This window comes from Trichoplax adhaerens, genomic scaffold (assembly GCF_000150275.1).
Source record: "Trichoplax adhaerens TRIADscaffold_7 genomic scaffold, whole genome shotgun sequence".
NCBI lineage: Eukaryota > Metazoa > Placozoa > Uniplacotomia > Trichoplacea > Trichoplacidae > Trichoplax > Trichoplax adhaerens.
In genome coordinates, this window is record NW_002060949.1 from 4,378,964 (window position 1) to 4,393,447 (window position 14,484).

Genomic DNA, 14,484 nt, shown 5'->3' on the forward strand with positions numbered 1-14,484 from the left:
ATCATATCTTCCGAATACTGTCAGCTTCCTTCATGATTATTTTAGCTTTATCTGCTGGATTTAATGCCGATAGTTCTTTCGCATGAGTATTTAGTTGTTCTAGTGTTTTACTCGCATTATCGATACTCTTATTAATTTCCTAAAATTTCAAAATAATACGTGTAATTAATGTTACATGCTTTAATATATTTATATTATGAATTTTCCATATACTCGTACTATAAAATCTCGTATAACGACTTCACTTATATATCACACACAACATAAAAATATTACATAGATGTACAGTATATATGTATGTATATTACTATTGAGATTTTATGAAATACAAATGAAGTTGTTATAATAAAATGTCATATACCTCGCACATAACTTGTAATTCGTTGATTTTATCTATTCCTAACTCTGTAACTGGAGTTGATAATATCTCTTTCGCTTCAATATCTCTACAGAAATTTCTTAACTGTGTACGATATTGATTAAACGATTTAGCTGCCGTTAACGCTTGATCCAAGTTATTCTTCTTTATATCTAATCCTTTTTGACAACTATCGTATTTGGCTTTGATATCATCTATTTTCGCTTTAAGAGTTGTACAGTCTTCTTGTGAGATCTCATCTGTTAAAAACTTGAGCGTATTTTCTATGCTGTCTACAACATCGTGGTAACCGTCTAAATCGGATTGTATATTCTGTATAATATAGAAATAGCGTTTAAATGTTTTTGAATATTCTTTCAATCCTATATTGATAACTATTACAAATATAAAATCCATAATCGTATTATCGAATTTCTAAAAAGATCTAGAATAAAGAACGAGATACTCTATTCTAAAATTATACTGTATTTTACTTATAAAGCGAGCGTTTTAAATCTAGTATGTAATAAAAATCTATATATTTATCGTAAATATTTTCGACGTAGCCTATTATACTATAATTAAATCAAATTTCTATAAATAATAATATTTAATTGAACTATAAAATTAGAACTTTTATAACTACCTTTCGATGAGTCATATTATTCTCAATTTGATCGATGTCAATACCGACATCCTCGTCTTCAGTTAAATACGGTAATAACTCATCTAGCCATGTATTCAATGATTGTGAATTCGATTCCAAATTTAAATAACCCTTTCGGACTTGCTTTAAATTTTCTTCTTTTCCGCTTATTATCTTATCTATATCGTTTACACGATCTTTAATCGTCGATTTGCATTCTTCTAATTCGTCCACGTCGTTATCCGAATTTAATTGAACTAATTCGTCTACATTTTCTTCTAAGTCTGGTAGCATATCTTTAGCATTCGATAAAGTCAACGCAAGTTTCTACAAGTAATCACATTTTCCATAATATTAACACTAATATAATAAATTAATGATGAAACTATTACTAAATTATCCTTATAAATACGATAAAAATATACTCATAATATTTATCTATTACTAATCTAGTTTACTTACTAACCTCAATAATAATCTCAATATTATATATATACATATACATTTAGTGTGATACGCTATATTCTACAGTGTTATAATCGATGTTTAATTCTATTTCTTAAGTTCAGTAACATTAGATAATTATGTTATACGATAGTATAGCTCTAGTATATTAATAATTAACTATTATAATAATTATAATTATATACCGTAGATATAATATATACAAATATAATTGTTACCCTAAATGATTTGATGTTTTCCACACAATTCTCTAATGGTAATTCTTTAGTTTCCATCTTAAATAGATCAGAGCTTTCTATCTCTTGACAAATACTTGCTAATTCGTTTTTATTCTCTTCTAGTCTTTCTGCTGTATTTAAGCCGTTCTTTAGCTGACGTTCCCTTAATCGACATTTCGATATAAATTCTTTGTTTCTGTCTTTCAATTCAGCGAATTTCTTATCTAAAGTATCTATATCTACTTCACAACAGTCCGGATATAATTCGTCGAGTTTGGATTCTAATTCTCTTATCGCGACATTGTATTCATCGTTAATTTTCTGCGATGTTAATTTATGATCTTTAATATTATTTTCTATAGCTTCCAATGACGATCCTACTGACTTTACCAAATCGTAATCAGTAATTGTTATATCTAATGCCTCAATCGCATTTCCGTATACATTATTCCAATCTTCATGTTTATCCTTTCTGTCTTTTAGTAGATTTTCTTTCATATTGATTACTTTGTCTGCTTTTTCTAGCCGATCTTTCACACGTTTTAATTTATCTTTCATTTCATTTGACATAGCTTCTAAATCTTTTCCAGATACCGCTTCTATCTTACTCTCGAGATTCTTCAGTAATTCATCATTACTATCTATTGCGTTTTCTAGTTCCTTACATTTCTCTAAACACATATCAGACTCGTCTAATTTAACTTGTGCCATTTCTTGACGTACGAGTTCAGTTTCTTCTATTTCTTCGCATTTCGAGTTTAATTTCTTATATATTTCCTCGAAATCGTTAGAAACTTCGTATGCTTCTTCTACGTCACTCTTCTTATTCTCGCTGCTTTCTTTTGTCAAGATGTATTGTTCTTTTAAATTTTCCACTTCTTTTACTATCTTCTCTTTCTCGTCTTGTGGAACATTTTCTGTTAGCTCATCACAAATATTTGTCAATGTCGATATGAAATCACCTCTATCTTTAATATCATTCTCAATGTTCTGAAACAGATTTTAACATAGACATATATCATAGTTAATATTGGCTTCACAATAAATGATAGTTTCTAGCAATAAACAACATAAGATTAGTCGCTAGGTAGCAATGATCATTAAGAATTAGATTTAGCACCTTTGTGGTGTTTCTATTATCTTCAATATTAGTACTCGATGTTTTTGGTAAGTCTACTTTCTTTAATTGATTATTTACACTTTCCAGCCAGTTTGATAATTCTTTCAGATTTTGATCAAGTTGTTGTGATTGTTCTTGTTTCATTTTCAAATAGGATTCATTCTCTCGCACAGCAATCTCTAACTTACGCAGTCTATCCTTAATCCCGTTTACTTTACTGGGTAAGTGTTCATAGCTACCATCAGTATCAAGCGAAATAAGCTGATTGGCCAATTTTTCCAATTTATGGGCAAAATTTTCACCTCTATTGAGTGTTTCGATGATTTGCTAACACAAGAATGCATTCATTTATTTACAGAAAAGTAGACCTCAAAAGTTCTTTATATGTTAATTAAGTAATTCTACATATTTCTTTAGGAAAGCCTCCCACTAAATAATCTTAAGTCTTACCAATTGTTTTTCGAATTGTTCCTTCATAGAATTATCATCAATAGACACAATTGGTTTAAAGGCATAATCACCACTCTCAATTTCATCACATAAAGTGGTTACGGCATCGTATGAGAGTTCAAATGCCTCTAATAATTTTAGTTTTTTCTCCTCTGCGCTAGCATTGATCAATTCATATTTATTTCTGATATCGATTATATCATTCCCAATCTCTTCAGCATCTACAACAGAAGAGTTTTTAATTACATCTTCACGGAGTTCTTCTATCTCATTTAGGCATTCTATGTATCTTTCCCTAGTAGTGTGATCGACCTACAGAAATATCATACATAAGATGACTATAATTATCAACTTCAACATCAATTATACCGCGTTGCAATAAGTAGAAGCAACTAACCTGAGGGGAATCAATTGCTGAAATTTGAATTCGATCAAGAAATTTTTTAACATTTTGAATTTTGTCTTGTAGATCTTTCATTTGGAGATCGTACTGTCGGACACGTTGATATTTCTCTCGAGCAAAGTCTAGCAAGTTGGCCAATCTGTTCTTGATACTACTAACGTTACTTTCTATGAGTTCAGTGACAGATGGTGAATTTAGTACAGTAAGTTCACTGGCAGCTTCTTCCAATTTCTGGACGGTTTCATCACTTGATTCTATAGCTTTAAATATTTTCTGCAAGCAAGAAAAAGCTCAACTTGTAAAAGAAACTGTATATGGCTAGCTCACCTATCAGAACTCATCAAAATTATATTATATACCTGCAATTCAGTTTCATAATCGTCAACATCCCTTAATCTCATAAGATTATCACTGCTTCGCATGACACAGCTAGATTCGACTTCTGCGCAAAGTTCTAGCAAGCTGCTGATACTTTCAGAATAATCTCCGACTACATTTTTTCCCATTGTAAGTCTGTCCTCTTTCTCAGTTAGCATCTTAATCAAGTCATTATAATTTTCTTCGACTTCTTGTAATTGGTTGGCAATATTAACACAGTCATTTTCTGGGCAACACGCGCTAAGCTCTTTTCCTATCTGATTCACCACTATTTTAGTACTCTTACAACGATTTACATCTCCTCTGCAAATCTAGAAATAAATTCAGAACGTAATTATTTTTATAACATCCATTAACGTAAATAATCAAGAATCCTTACATTGTAATCACAAAGTTTCTGATCTACTTCTTCTATAGTCAAACCCACAGAAAGATCTTTCACTGTATCACTGTCTTTGTAACTAAGGATATCTCTAAGTAATTCTTGTACTGTCTTGTCGAATTTATTAGATAAGGTTAACTTATCATTTAATTCATTTACTATAACGTCTATCTTAGATCGCATCTCTGTAAAATGTCTATCTATATCAGCCACTTTTAACCCAACGTCTTCAGATACATCAAGAGAGCTAACTTTTACAAGTTGATCTGCACAAGTATGTAATTCAGTCAACAAAACTTGATCTTTAACCAGATTGTTAGAAGCTTCCTGAATTTCATAAAGTTAGAAAATTAAAAATTTATTCGTAATCACATAATCTTTTGAACGCAAGTTGCTTACTTTGCTTTGGATATTGAATTCTTCTAGCGAGCTTAACCCCACTGAGTTAATTTCTACGTTCATAATGTCGCTCGCTATCAGTATTTCATAAATTCCTCGTAGATTTACTAACTTAGCCTCAAAGTTCTTAGCAGCATCATTCGTCTTACGCCATTTGTCTCCTTTCTCATTAATAGTTATCAAAATATCTGAGTAACGGTCTTTAACCTTATCAAGTTTACTCTGAATTCTAACTACATCTTTGTTTGAGCCATAATTAGTAATTTCACTCCCAATTTTTTCAATCTCGTCAATGACTTCCTTACAGTTTTCAACATTGCCTTCTATAACCTACATCAATAATTTTTTTATAGGTTACGCATGTTATCGAAACTTGATCAAAAGAAAACTATCAGAAATCAAATTACCTTATGTGCCTTGATACACTCCTCTATAACAGTTGTATCAATAGTACTGAGAGTATTTTTACGCAATTCTCCGTCGACCGCATCAAAGTATGCCTTTGCAAAATCGACTTTTTCATCGAACTGACGTATTCGGTTAGACTTTTCTTTTAAGAGATTCTTTTTATCAGTTAACATGGCTCTGATATCATGAGCACGATTTTTAAGACCCTCTACCTTGTTTTGAAAAGGATGTACAAGTTGACTAGCGTCTGAAAACAGTTTAGCATTTGCTTCCGCCTCTTCTGCAATTTCGTCATAGACATTGAAACTCTTTTCGAATTCCTAAAGATAATAGATACTAACCTTCAACAGTTGCACAATCAGAAGACAGTAAAATAATTCGCAAATTTGATTGCCCATACCTCAAATTCAGCTAAGCAACTTTCCACAACTTCCGAATCCACACTAATAGTATTCACGTCGGCAAGTTGTGTAATTGTTGGATTTTCGCATAAGGTGTTCAATTCATTGTAGGAATTTTCAAATTCTTTTGCCCTTAAAGAGTACTCTTCCAACTTCTTCTTCCTTTCACTTATCATATCGTCGAAATTTGTAAACTTATTTCTCAAGTTGGAAACTTCTGCAGTAAGTCTCTTGGAGTCGATATCCGAATAAGTAACTAACTTTGATCCTATACTGTCCAATTCATTAAACTGATCCTTCCAACTTTCAATCTCTTCAGCAGCAAACTATTCATATTAAAATATTCAAGACTTTATTGAAAATTCGAATACCTAAATGATGAATAATAACCATGATCTAAACATACCTGTAGCTCAACTAGATCTTTTGTCAATTCTCCAGCTGTTACAGCTGTAACAGGCGCTTCCACAACTTTCTCCAGTCCACTAATTTTACTTTGAAAGTCTTGAACTATCTCGTAAGAATTCTGCATAGTCTGTTCCTTTTGTTTTAAGTTTACGTATTTAGCATTTAGCGTACTGTTCACATTTCCTGCTTCAGAAGTTAATTCCGATATTTTTTCGTGGAAGTACTGAGCATCTTTATCGAAGTTAACATCCAGTAACGTAGCGGTATTCTCACTCATTGCTTTAATATCACTTTCGATAATGGAAACCAGGGTTTGTAATTCCTAAAAAATTATTTAATTTTGTTTATTGTCTCTATAGCTTTACTTTATTTTTACCTATCATATAGTAACTACCTTGTAATCTGACAACAGCTTCTCAATCTCCACCTTGTTTACATCAAATAACTTTACAGTAAGGAAAGGTCCACATTTAATGTCTTGGCACTTTTGTTTCACCTCTTTATATTGTCGTGTAAGCAATAATACCATTTCTTCACCCTTAATAAGTTTCTTTTCCCGTTCTTTAATTGCCTCAAAAATACTATCAACCTTACTCTTAACATAATGTAAAATACTTAGATTGCCGGACTTTTGTTGATCTAGTGTCCTCGCTATTAATTTTTTGTTCAACTTCTGAAGTTGATTTATACTTTCTTCGTGAGTACAAAGTTCGTCTGATAATTTCTATAAGGAAAAAATTGGAATCTTAAAAGCTGCAACTTTGAGGTGCAGAGTACAAAATAATATCCGAAAGAATATGAATTTACCCGCAAATAAGATAACTTAGGTTGTACTTGATCAATTTCAATTTCATTCAGTAAGTCTATCAGCGAACTGCTAGTCTTAGTACACCATTTATTTATTTCATCGATAGAGATATCAATGAATTCAAAGTCCCGTAATCGTTCTATTAATTCGGATTCTTTAAGTCGCACTTGGTCTCTTAAACTAAATAGTTTATTCTTAAATTGCAAAAACTGATCATATTTTGGTTGTGGGTAGTTTGCCGAGTTTAATGAAGATAGCATATCCATGTTTTCGCTAGCCACACTGAGCGCATCGTCTCCGATCATAAACTGCTTGTGACATTGCTATTAAACAAAAAACGATACGCTGATCATGATCAACGCACTAATTTCATTTAGACAATATAGTCATAACTTACCTGACATCTATCTATGTAGCTTCGAATATCTTCCATTCTAATAATTTCAACATCAATTCCGACAACTCCACACAGTTCGACTAGCCTACACGATTGGCTTACTTTTTCCAAGGATTCTTTAATCCGATCAGCAGCTACTTTCCCACTTTCTAAGTCATAGCCGCGCTGGTTGATTACTGCAGTAAGCTTTAAGCTATTGTCTTTAGCAGCCTGCAATTTTAATTTAACATCAGCTACTTCAGACTCGGGCACGTTTTGTATGACACTGTTATGCATTTCTTCAATTTTGGCTAAGAGAGTGTCCTGACGTTGAATCTTGTCGAGGATAATCCTCTGTTCGAAAAGATTCCCCTCTATTTCTAAGATATCAAACCCAATCAATTCCTTTCCAGGCAAATTTTTATTAATTTCATACTGCAAGTCTTTTAACTCCTTAATACTAAGATCAAATCGAGATATGCTGTCATATTTGGTTTTAAGCTCTATTCCCTTCTCTTGTATTGCTTTACCAATTTCCATTGTATTTTCTTTTAATATTTTAACCTTCTCAAATAATTGCGATGCTTCCTTCTCGTTAAAAGCTGCTAACTGAAGAGCAGCATGATCGACTTCGCTTAGCAAGTATTCATTATGATTAAGGTTACTTTGTAATTCCATACAAGTAGCATGATAGCTTTCTACTTCAGTTATTGCTAAATCTTTTACAATAACTTCCGAAATTGCTGCAGCCTTAAGACTTTCGTATATATTGTACAACTTATCATAAACTTCCTCAAAATGTTTGCACATCACCATTACTTTTGATGCCTGTTGCCTCTCTTCCAAAGCCTTCATTCTCAAGGCAAAATACCGATTCCAGGTTTCTTGCACTTCCTGATTTATCTTACTACTATTGATCTGGGTAAGGAAAGGCATTTGTTTATTGAAAGAGTCTTCTATCGTCTGTAATACGCTGTGGTAACCATCAATTTCGACAAGTAGAGTTCCTAGATCGTTCAAACTTTTGGCTATTGTTTCAGAAGTAATCCCAATAGTTTGATCCAATAATAACTCGTCAGAAAGGCTATCAAGCCAGGAATTAACGTCGCTAATATTTTTTATATAAGCTTCATAGCATTTAAGTCTCTCCTGCAGGGCTTGTTTATTTACCTTCAATGAAGAATTTATTTCTCTAATTTTGTTTTTAGATCTCTCAGGTTCTTGCATTATATGAGAAGAAAGATGATAAGGATTTAATTTAACAACTTGTTCTGTAATAATTTCTAGCTTTTCATGTAGGGCCATGTGATGGTTGATTTTATTCTCAAGTTCTTGACAACTAACAATATATTCGTGTGTTGCATTAATATCTACAGCTTCGATTGTTAAGTTAATGATTCTTGAGGATTCAATATCAGCATATGACTCCTTAACAGCCGCAAGACAATTTATATAAAAGTCCAGCGCTGTCTTTAGTTCTTTTAACTTATTTTCTTTTGTAGTGACAATCTCCATTAATTGAGCATAATTTTCTTTCATTTTCGATATCATGCGTTTGACATTGATTAAATTTTCACCAGAACAAAGGGTTACCATATTATCACCAATACTCTCAATTTCAGCTACGTTATTTCTTTCATGGATTACTTCTTCTTTTACTTCCTCCATTAGACGTGAATTCTGTAATATACTATCAGATTCAACACCAACCGTCTGAAGTTTTAGCAATTTTTCTCTAACCCTAAACTGCCATGTATCAAACATATTTAAATTTTTATCTAACTTCTCATATAATTCTCCTTTCGTAAATAACGATTTCTGTCTGAATTCAACATCTTGTCGTAGTGCTTCAAAGCCTTCTACAACAGAATTTAGCTTCTCCCGTATTATGCCCTTAGAATCTTCCGAATTCATTTCCATTAGCTTTTCTGCACTTTTTTGAGCTTCAGTAAGGATAATGACATACTCTGATTGTAAATCCTTGATTTTTGAACATTTTAAGCTAGCTTCTTTGAGTTCCTTCAATCTTATCGAAGATAAATCAATTTTTAATATATTTTCCTGGCTAATATTCTTATTAAACCCATCAAGTTCACAATAAGATTTCTCAAACTGCTTAGCAGCCTGTAAAGCGGATTTTACTAAGTGATCTTTGGATTTCAACCGATGTTTTAATTTACCGTATTCCGCATCAATAAACTCAATATCACTCTGAAATTCTTTAGTTATTTCTTTAGAAGTGGTCACAGTAATTTCATTAAGTTTATCTTTGACAGCGCCAATCGAATTTTCAATGGGAAGAAGTTGATCATGTATTTCAGTAAGATGATAACCACTACTTTGGATATCGTCAACCGTAACTCCTACGAACATTATAGCATCTAAGTCATTATTTAGCATTATTATACGGCTATTCAAACTTTTTAGTCGCTCATTAATTTCAGTTACGTCTCGTTGCCTCTCCATTAACACATCTTTCTTCAAATTAACTAAATCGATTAACTTTCTCACTCGATCATTGGCATCTTGAACAATCTTTCGAAGAAAAGATGGGTTTGTAGATATTTTACGCCCTACCATTTTTTTAATATTGATTATCATGTTATTAGTAAGATCTTGATAAACTACAAGGCTAGCTAATGCTGTCTCACACCTAGCAATGTAACTACTAAATAATTCCATATCGACCGTTTCAACTTCTATTTTTGCTACATCCTTTTCAGCGTCATTACAAAGTTCGTGTAAAGATTGCCTAGAAGTTTGAAATTCTAGCATCGCAAACTTGATTCCACGAATTTCATCATCGTTCTTTCTAACAATATGTTGCAGTCCTGAATAACGATTATGAATTCTTTCTGATTGAAGTTTGATCACATTCATTTCACGTTCCGAAGCTTTACTCTTGATATCAGAAACAATTTTGCGTAATTGCATTACATTTTCTTCGCCTTTACTAATGTCATCTAAGAGTTCTTTATTTTTCACCAAAAATTTATCTACGTCATCTGGATTTAAATCAATTTGCTCGCTTTCTTTCCTGCTTTCTAGCTGATCTAACCATGTTTGTAGCTGCTTTGTAGACTTGTTAAACAAATTTACCTGATCCCTTTTCCATTCAAGGTTTTGTTTTAGATCCATGATTGTACTTTCCATATCGGTAAAACGAGACCGAATTTCATCAGCCTTTTGATTTATTAGCAATGATACACCTTCTGGATTAATCTTTATCAATTGATTTGCACTTGCTCGCATCCTATCAACCGTACTTTGGTTACTTTTCATTAAATTCTCATTTACAATGCAGCTGTCAATATAATCATTTACATCTTCGTTAGGTACTAAAGCAATATCAACAGTACAAATGTCTTCAGCTTCTATTTTATCAATAATCCTTTCTAGTAAATTGTAACATTCTTGGAATCGTTCTGCTGCATCTAAAGCAATTTTGAACACGTCACTTCTACTGCTAACAGCTTCACAGGTATCTTTATAAGAACTAGTTAGCTCGTCAATCTTCAACGCTAATTTTTCTTGATCTTCATGGTTACATTTTGTCTCAATGTCCGATTTTGAACTTTCTAACGATGATAAAGACTGCTGACGTTGATTGCAATCTTGTAGCATAATTCTAAGATTATTATATTGGTTTTCGATGGTTTTCACTTCAAGCCCTATAGGATCAGTCTGATTAATTTGGAGTTGAATTATAGAAATCCAACTGTAAAAATCTCGAATCTTATCATTTAATGCGCGAATTATTCTTCTCTTATCTTTAAGTTCCTTTTCTTTGACAGTTTTATTCGCTTTAATATCAATAATCTTATTTCGTATGCTGTCAATTTCCCCGCTAATTGATGTAGTGACATTTACGGGACAGATAGCAGCAAGCTTATCTAAAAATCCTTCAGCACGTTCGTTTACATCTTCACAACTAGCCAGTAATGTATCAATTTCTTTACATTCCGCAATACAGTTGTCAATATCATCTGTAGTTATATCAGTAATGCCTAATTGTACCACTTTCGTACTTGAAAGATGACCATGCAATTCTACTAGCCTTGCTACTAAATTTTCCAGCATCTGCATAATAACACAACAATCTTCTAGCGACTTCTTTCTTTCCGAAACAACTTTAGTCATATCTTCATGCTTCTTCCTAGCAACTTGCAACCGATTCCAAATGGGAAGCATACTTATCGACGTAGAACTATCTGAAGAATCTTTCAGCATCATTTCCAATTGTACAATTAAACCACCACAATTCTCCAGATTGTTATATATTTCTTTACAATAGCTCAAATTTTGATCCGTTTCTAAGAAATTTTTACCAAATTGACTACTTTTGGTGATTTTCTCGCTAGCTAAATCTAGTTGATCATAAATGTTCCGTAGGAATTCATCAAGGTTTTTTGACGAAGCTATGATGTCATTTAATTTACGTTGTCTATCTAGGATGATTTTATTCAGTTCATTTAAACGATTTTTCGATTCTTTCACTTTAATGGACAAACAGCTTGAATCCTCTTTGCAATTCAGTAACTCAGCAATATCAACCATATTCTCTAGATAGCCATTGCAGTCCAAAAGAAATCTTTTAGCAAATTCACAATTATTTAAGTAATCAAACGCTTGATTCATATCTATCGATGCCAGCTGTGACTTCATAACATCAAGTTTCATAACTTTTTCACAAGATTCAGACAACAGCAGATAGTATGACTCAAAATCTTTAGACTTCTCAAGTTGCTCCTTGATTATTATAAGTCTTTTTTGACACGTACTCTCTAATTCATCTAATTTTCTGGATATCGGAGGTGTACTATTCGAAATTGACAGAACGTCACTATCTATACTACTCTCCGATAGACTGTCTATATTCTTTAAAATATCTGTAAAAGAAGTTCGTTGCACTCCTACAGACGTTAATAAGTCCTCGTTAGCTTTTAGCATTTTTTCCAGATCATCCGCACGCATTTTCATATCATCAGAGTGTATTATTTGTTGTTCTATTATGCCAATCTCATCGCAAATCGTTGATAGGCCTCCATTAATATATTGCACCAGCTCCCTACGATTCTTTATTTGTTCCATTCTATCTTGAATAGCAACTTTAATATCATCCATTCGTCCCTTTAATGTACAAAAAGTGTTTTGTGAAGGTCCTATGACTGATGAAAGGCCAAGATTACTTAATACTTCCCAATTAGAATCGAGTTTTGAGAACAAAGAATCACATTTCACGAGCTCATATTGAACCAAATTGCATTTATTAAGATAGTCCTCTTCGGCATAAAAGCTTAAACTTGCCACTTCAGTCTTAGTAATCTCAGAAATATTGGCATCATTAACACATTCAGTAAGGTGAATCTCATGATTCTTTAACTCCAACAATGATTGGTTACAAGTCCATAAATTTTCACGTTGATAAGTCAAAGTTGCTTCAAGATCTTTCAATTTTCCACGAGATTTTTTAATTTCGTTTTCCATTTGCGTTATATCTGACTCAAGAATGACAGTTTTCAGAGGATCAATGATCGTCTCTAAGGTTTGAATCAGAATCGATTTACCATCTAAAGTATTAAGTAAACTATCGACTTCGTCAATTGCTGCAACGACGTCTCCAGCTAAGGCGATATCCATCCTCAATTTTCTACTATCCTGATAAACCTCACTTAGAGAATTACTCAATAACAAAAGGGTACTTTCATAGTCGCCTTTCTGCTTAATACTAAATTCAAATTCCCTTCTCATTCTTTCTATCCTAGCTTTAACATCATCATATTCTTTACTTGCTTTATCTAAACGATCTTGTAATTCTTCGTTCGATTCAGTGTTCCTTAAGGCAATAAATTGTTTCACGCAATTTTTTAAGGCTATCAATGTATCTTCCTTGTCATTTGCTAAGTCATATAAATGTTCAAACATGGAAAGGCTTCCCGGTAATGCGTTAATATGGACTAGCTTATTTTCGTAATTGTTTAATTGCTCCACAATTCTAGAGGTAAGCTTACCAAGTGTCAGGAACAAATATTCGAATTCTTCGGCAAGCCTAAGCTTTTCTAACGAAGAATCTTCTAGTGTCGCATAAGTTTGCATTAATGATGCATGAAGTTCTTGAATAAGTTCAATCTGCGAATGTACCGCTTCTTTATCGGCTACTGAACACTGTTGTGATATAGTTCTACCAAGAGCGTCAAAATCTGCTATATCGACTAATTTATCGCTAATACAATCATACAACCCTTGCAATTTACTCCGGCTTTTTTGAATGGCCTCCGAAGTAAATCCGCTCTCGATACCTTTTAGGTCTTTCTGAAAATCTCTCAATTCGTTCATTAATACATCGTATTTTTGTTTAAATTTTTGGACATTCGTACGGAGGTCGCCGATTACTTTTTCTCTGATAGATAATTTCGATTGAAGTTTCTCGAAGCGATTCTGTAGTAATCTTATCTGATTATCAGCGTCCAAATCAATTTTGAAATCATTAAGAGCATCCGATGCAATCTTCAACTTGCTCAGTTCGTTACTTAAAGTCTGTTTATATTGTCCAGCATGGTATATATCATCATTAAAGTTAAGACAATTGAGATCAATGCATGCAAGATTGAGAGTCAATAAATTCGTACTTTCAATCTCTTCCAGAAGCTCTACAATTTTATCTCGAATAGAGTTAAACAGTTTTAAATCTGCCGCAGTTTTGGTTAAGTGATTCTGCTGCCAAAGAGCTTTTTTCTTAACCTCATTATATCGACTAGTTACATCCTTCATAGTTTCATGAACATTTATGGCATCGCTTTCGTTGCTTTCGTCAAGTCGCTTTCTGCCAGCTGCATTAAATCTATCTAATACGACTTGATAGCTATTAATTTCACTTAGTAATTGCTTACTAGTAAGTATTTCACGATCTGGATCACTGATAATTACAGGATTACTATCCTTCTCTTCTAATTGCTTTTCTTTCTCACATAGCCAACTTTGCATCTTATCGACTTCAGACCCAAAGTCTTGAGCTTGCCTCAACATATCAAGCATAACAGCTCTTTTACTCCCGACAGATGTCTTGAAATTTTCAATTTTTCCTACCAATTTATTAACTTTGACCTGATAAGGAGCCGTAACAGAATCTGTAACAACGGCTTGCAGATCTTTCATAACACTTAGTAAATCGGGTATTTTTTCTTCAACTGTCAAAATTTTGTCTTCGATATCCTAAGAATTAGAAATACGCGTGTACGATAAAGTGATATATAAAAGCGATCAA

At 32.7% G+C, this 14,484-nt stretch overlaps 1 protein-coding gene across 1 annotated transcript in view; it reads right to left on the reverse strand.

Annotated features, from left to right (window-relative positions):
- Positions 1 to 14,484, reverse strand: part of TRIADDRAFT_58289 (uncharacterized protein) — a gene marked incomplete at both ends in the record, with an annotated part of 34,153 nt that overhangs the window by 2,149 nt on the left and 17,520 nt on the right. Inside the window, 15 exons of the mRNA XM_002114416.1 lie at positions 362 to 691; positions 1,005 to 1,331; positions 1,688 to 2,677; positions 2,808 to 3,134; positions 3,258 to 3,569; positions 3,655 to 3,933; positions 4,020 to 4,349; positions 4,418 to 4,747; positions 4,820 to 5,149; positions 5,227 to 5,547; positions 5,628 to 5,954; positions 6,035 to 6,358; positions 6,431 to 6,760; positions 6,844 to 7,167; positions 7,242 to 14,432. Of these exons, the coding sequence (XP_002114452.1) occupies positions 362 to 691; positions 1,005 to 1,331; positions 1,688 to 2,677; positions 2,808 to 3,134; positions 3,258 to 3,569; positions 3,655 to 3,933; positions 4,020 to 4,349; positions 4,418 to 4,747; positions 4,820 to 5,149; positions 5,227 to 5,547; positions 5,628 to 5,954; positions 6,035 to 6,358; positions 6,431 to 6,760; positions 6,844 to 7,167; positions 7,242 to 14,432 (12,372 nt within the window). The remainder of the gene's footprint in view (positions 1 to 361; positions 692 to 1,004; positions 1,332 to 1,687; positions 2,678 to 2,807; positions 3,135 to 3,257; positions 3,570 to 3,654; positions 3,934 to 4,019; positions 4,350 to 4,417; positions 4,748 to 4,819; positions 5,150 to 5,226; positions 5,548 to 5,627; positions 5,955 to 6,034; positions 6,359 to 6,430; positions 6,761 to 6,843; positions 7,168 to 7,241; positions 14,433 to 14,484) is intronic.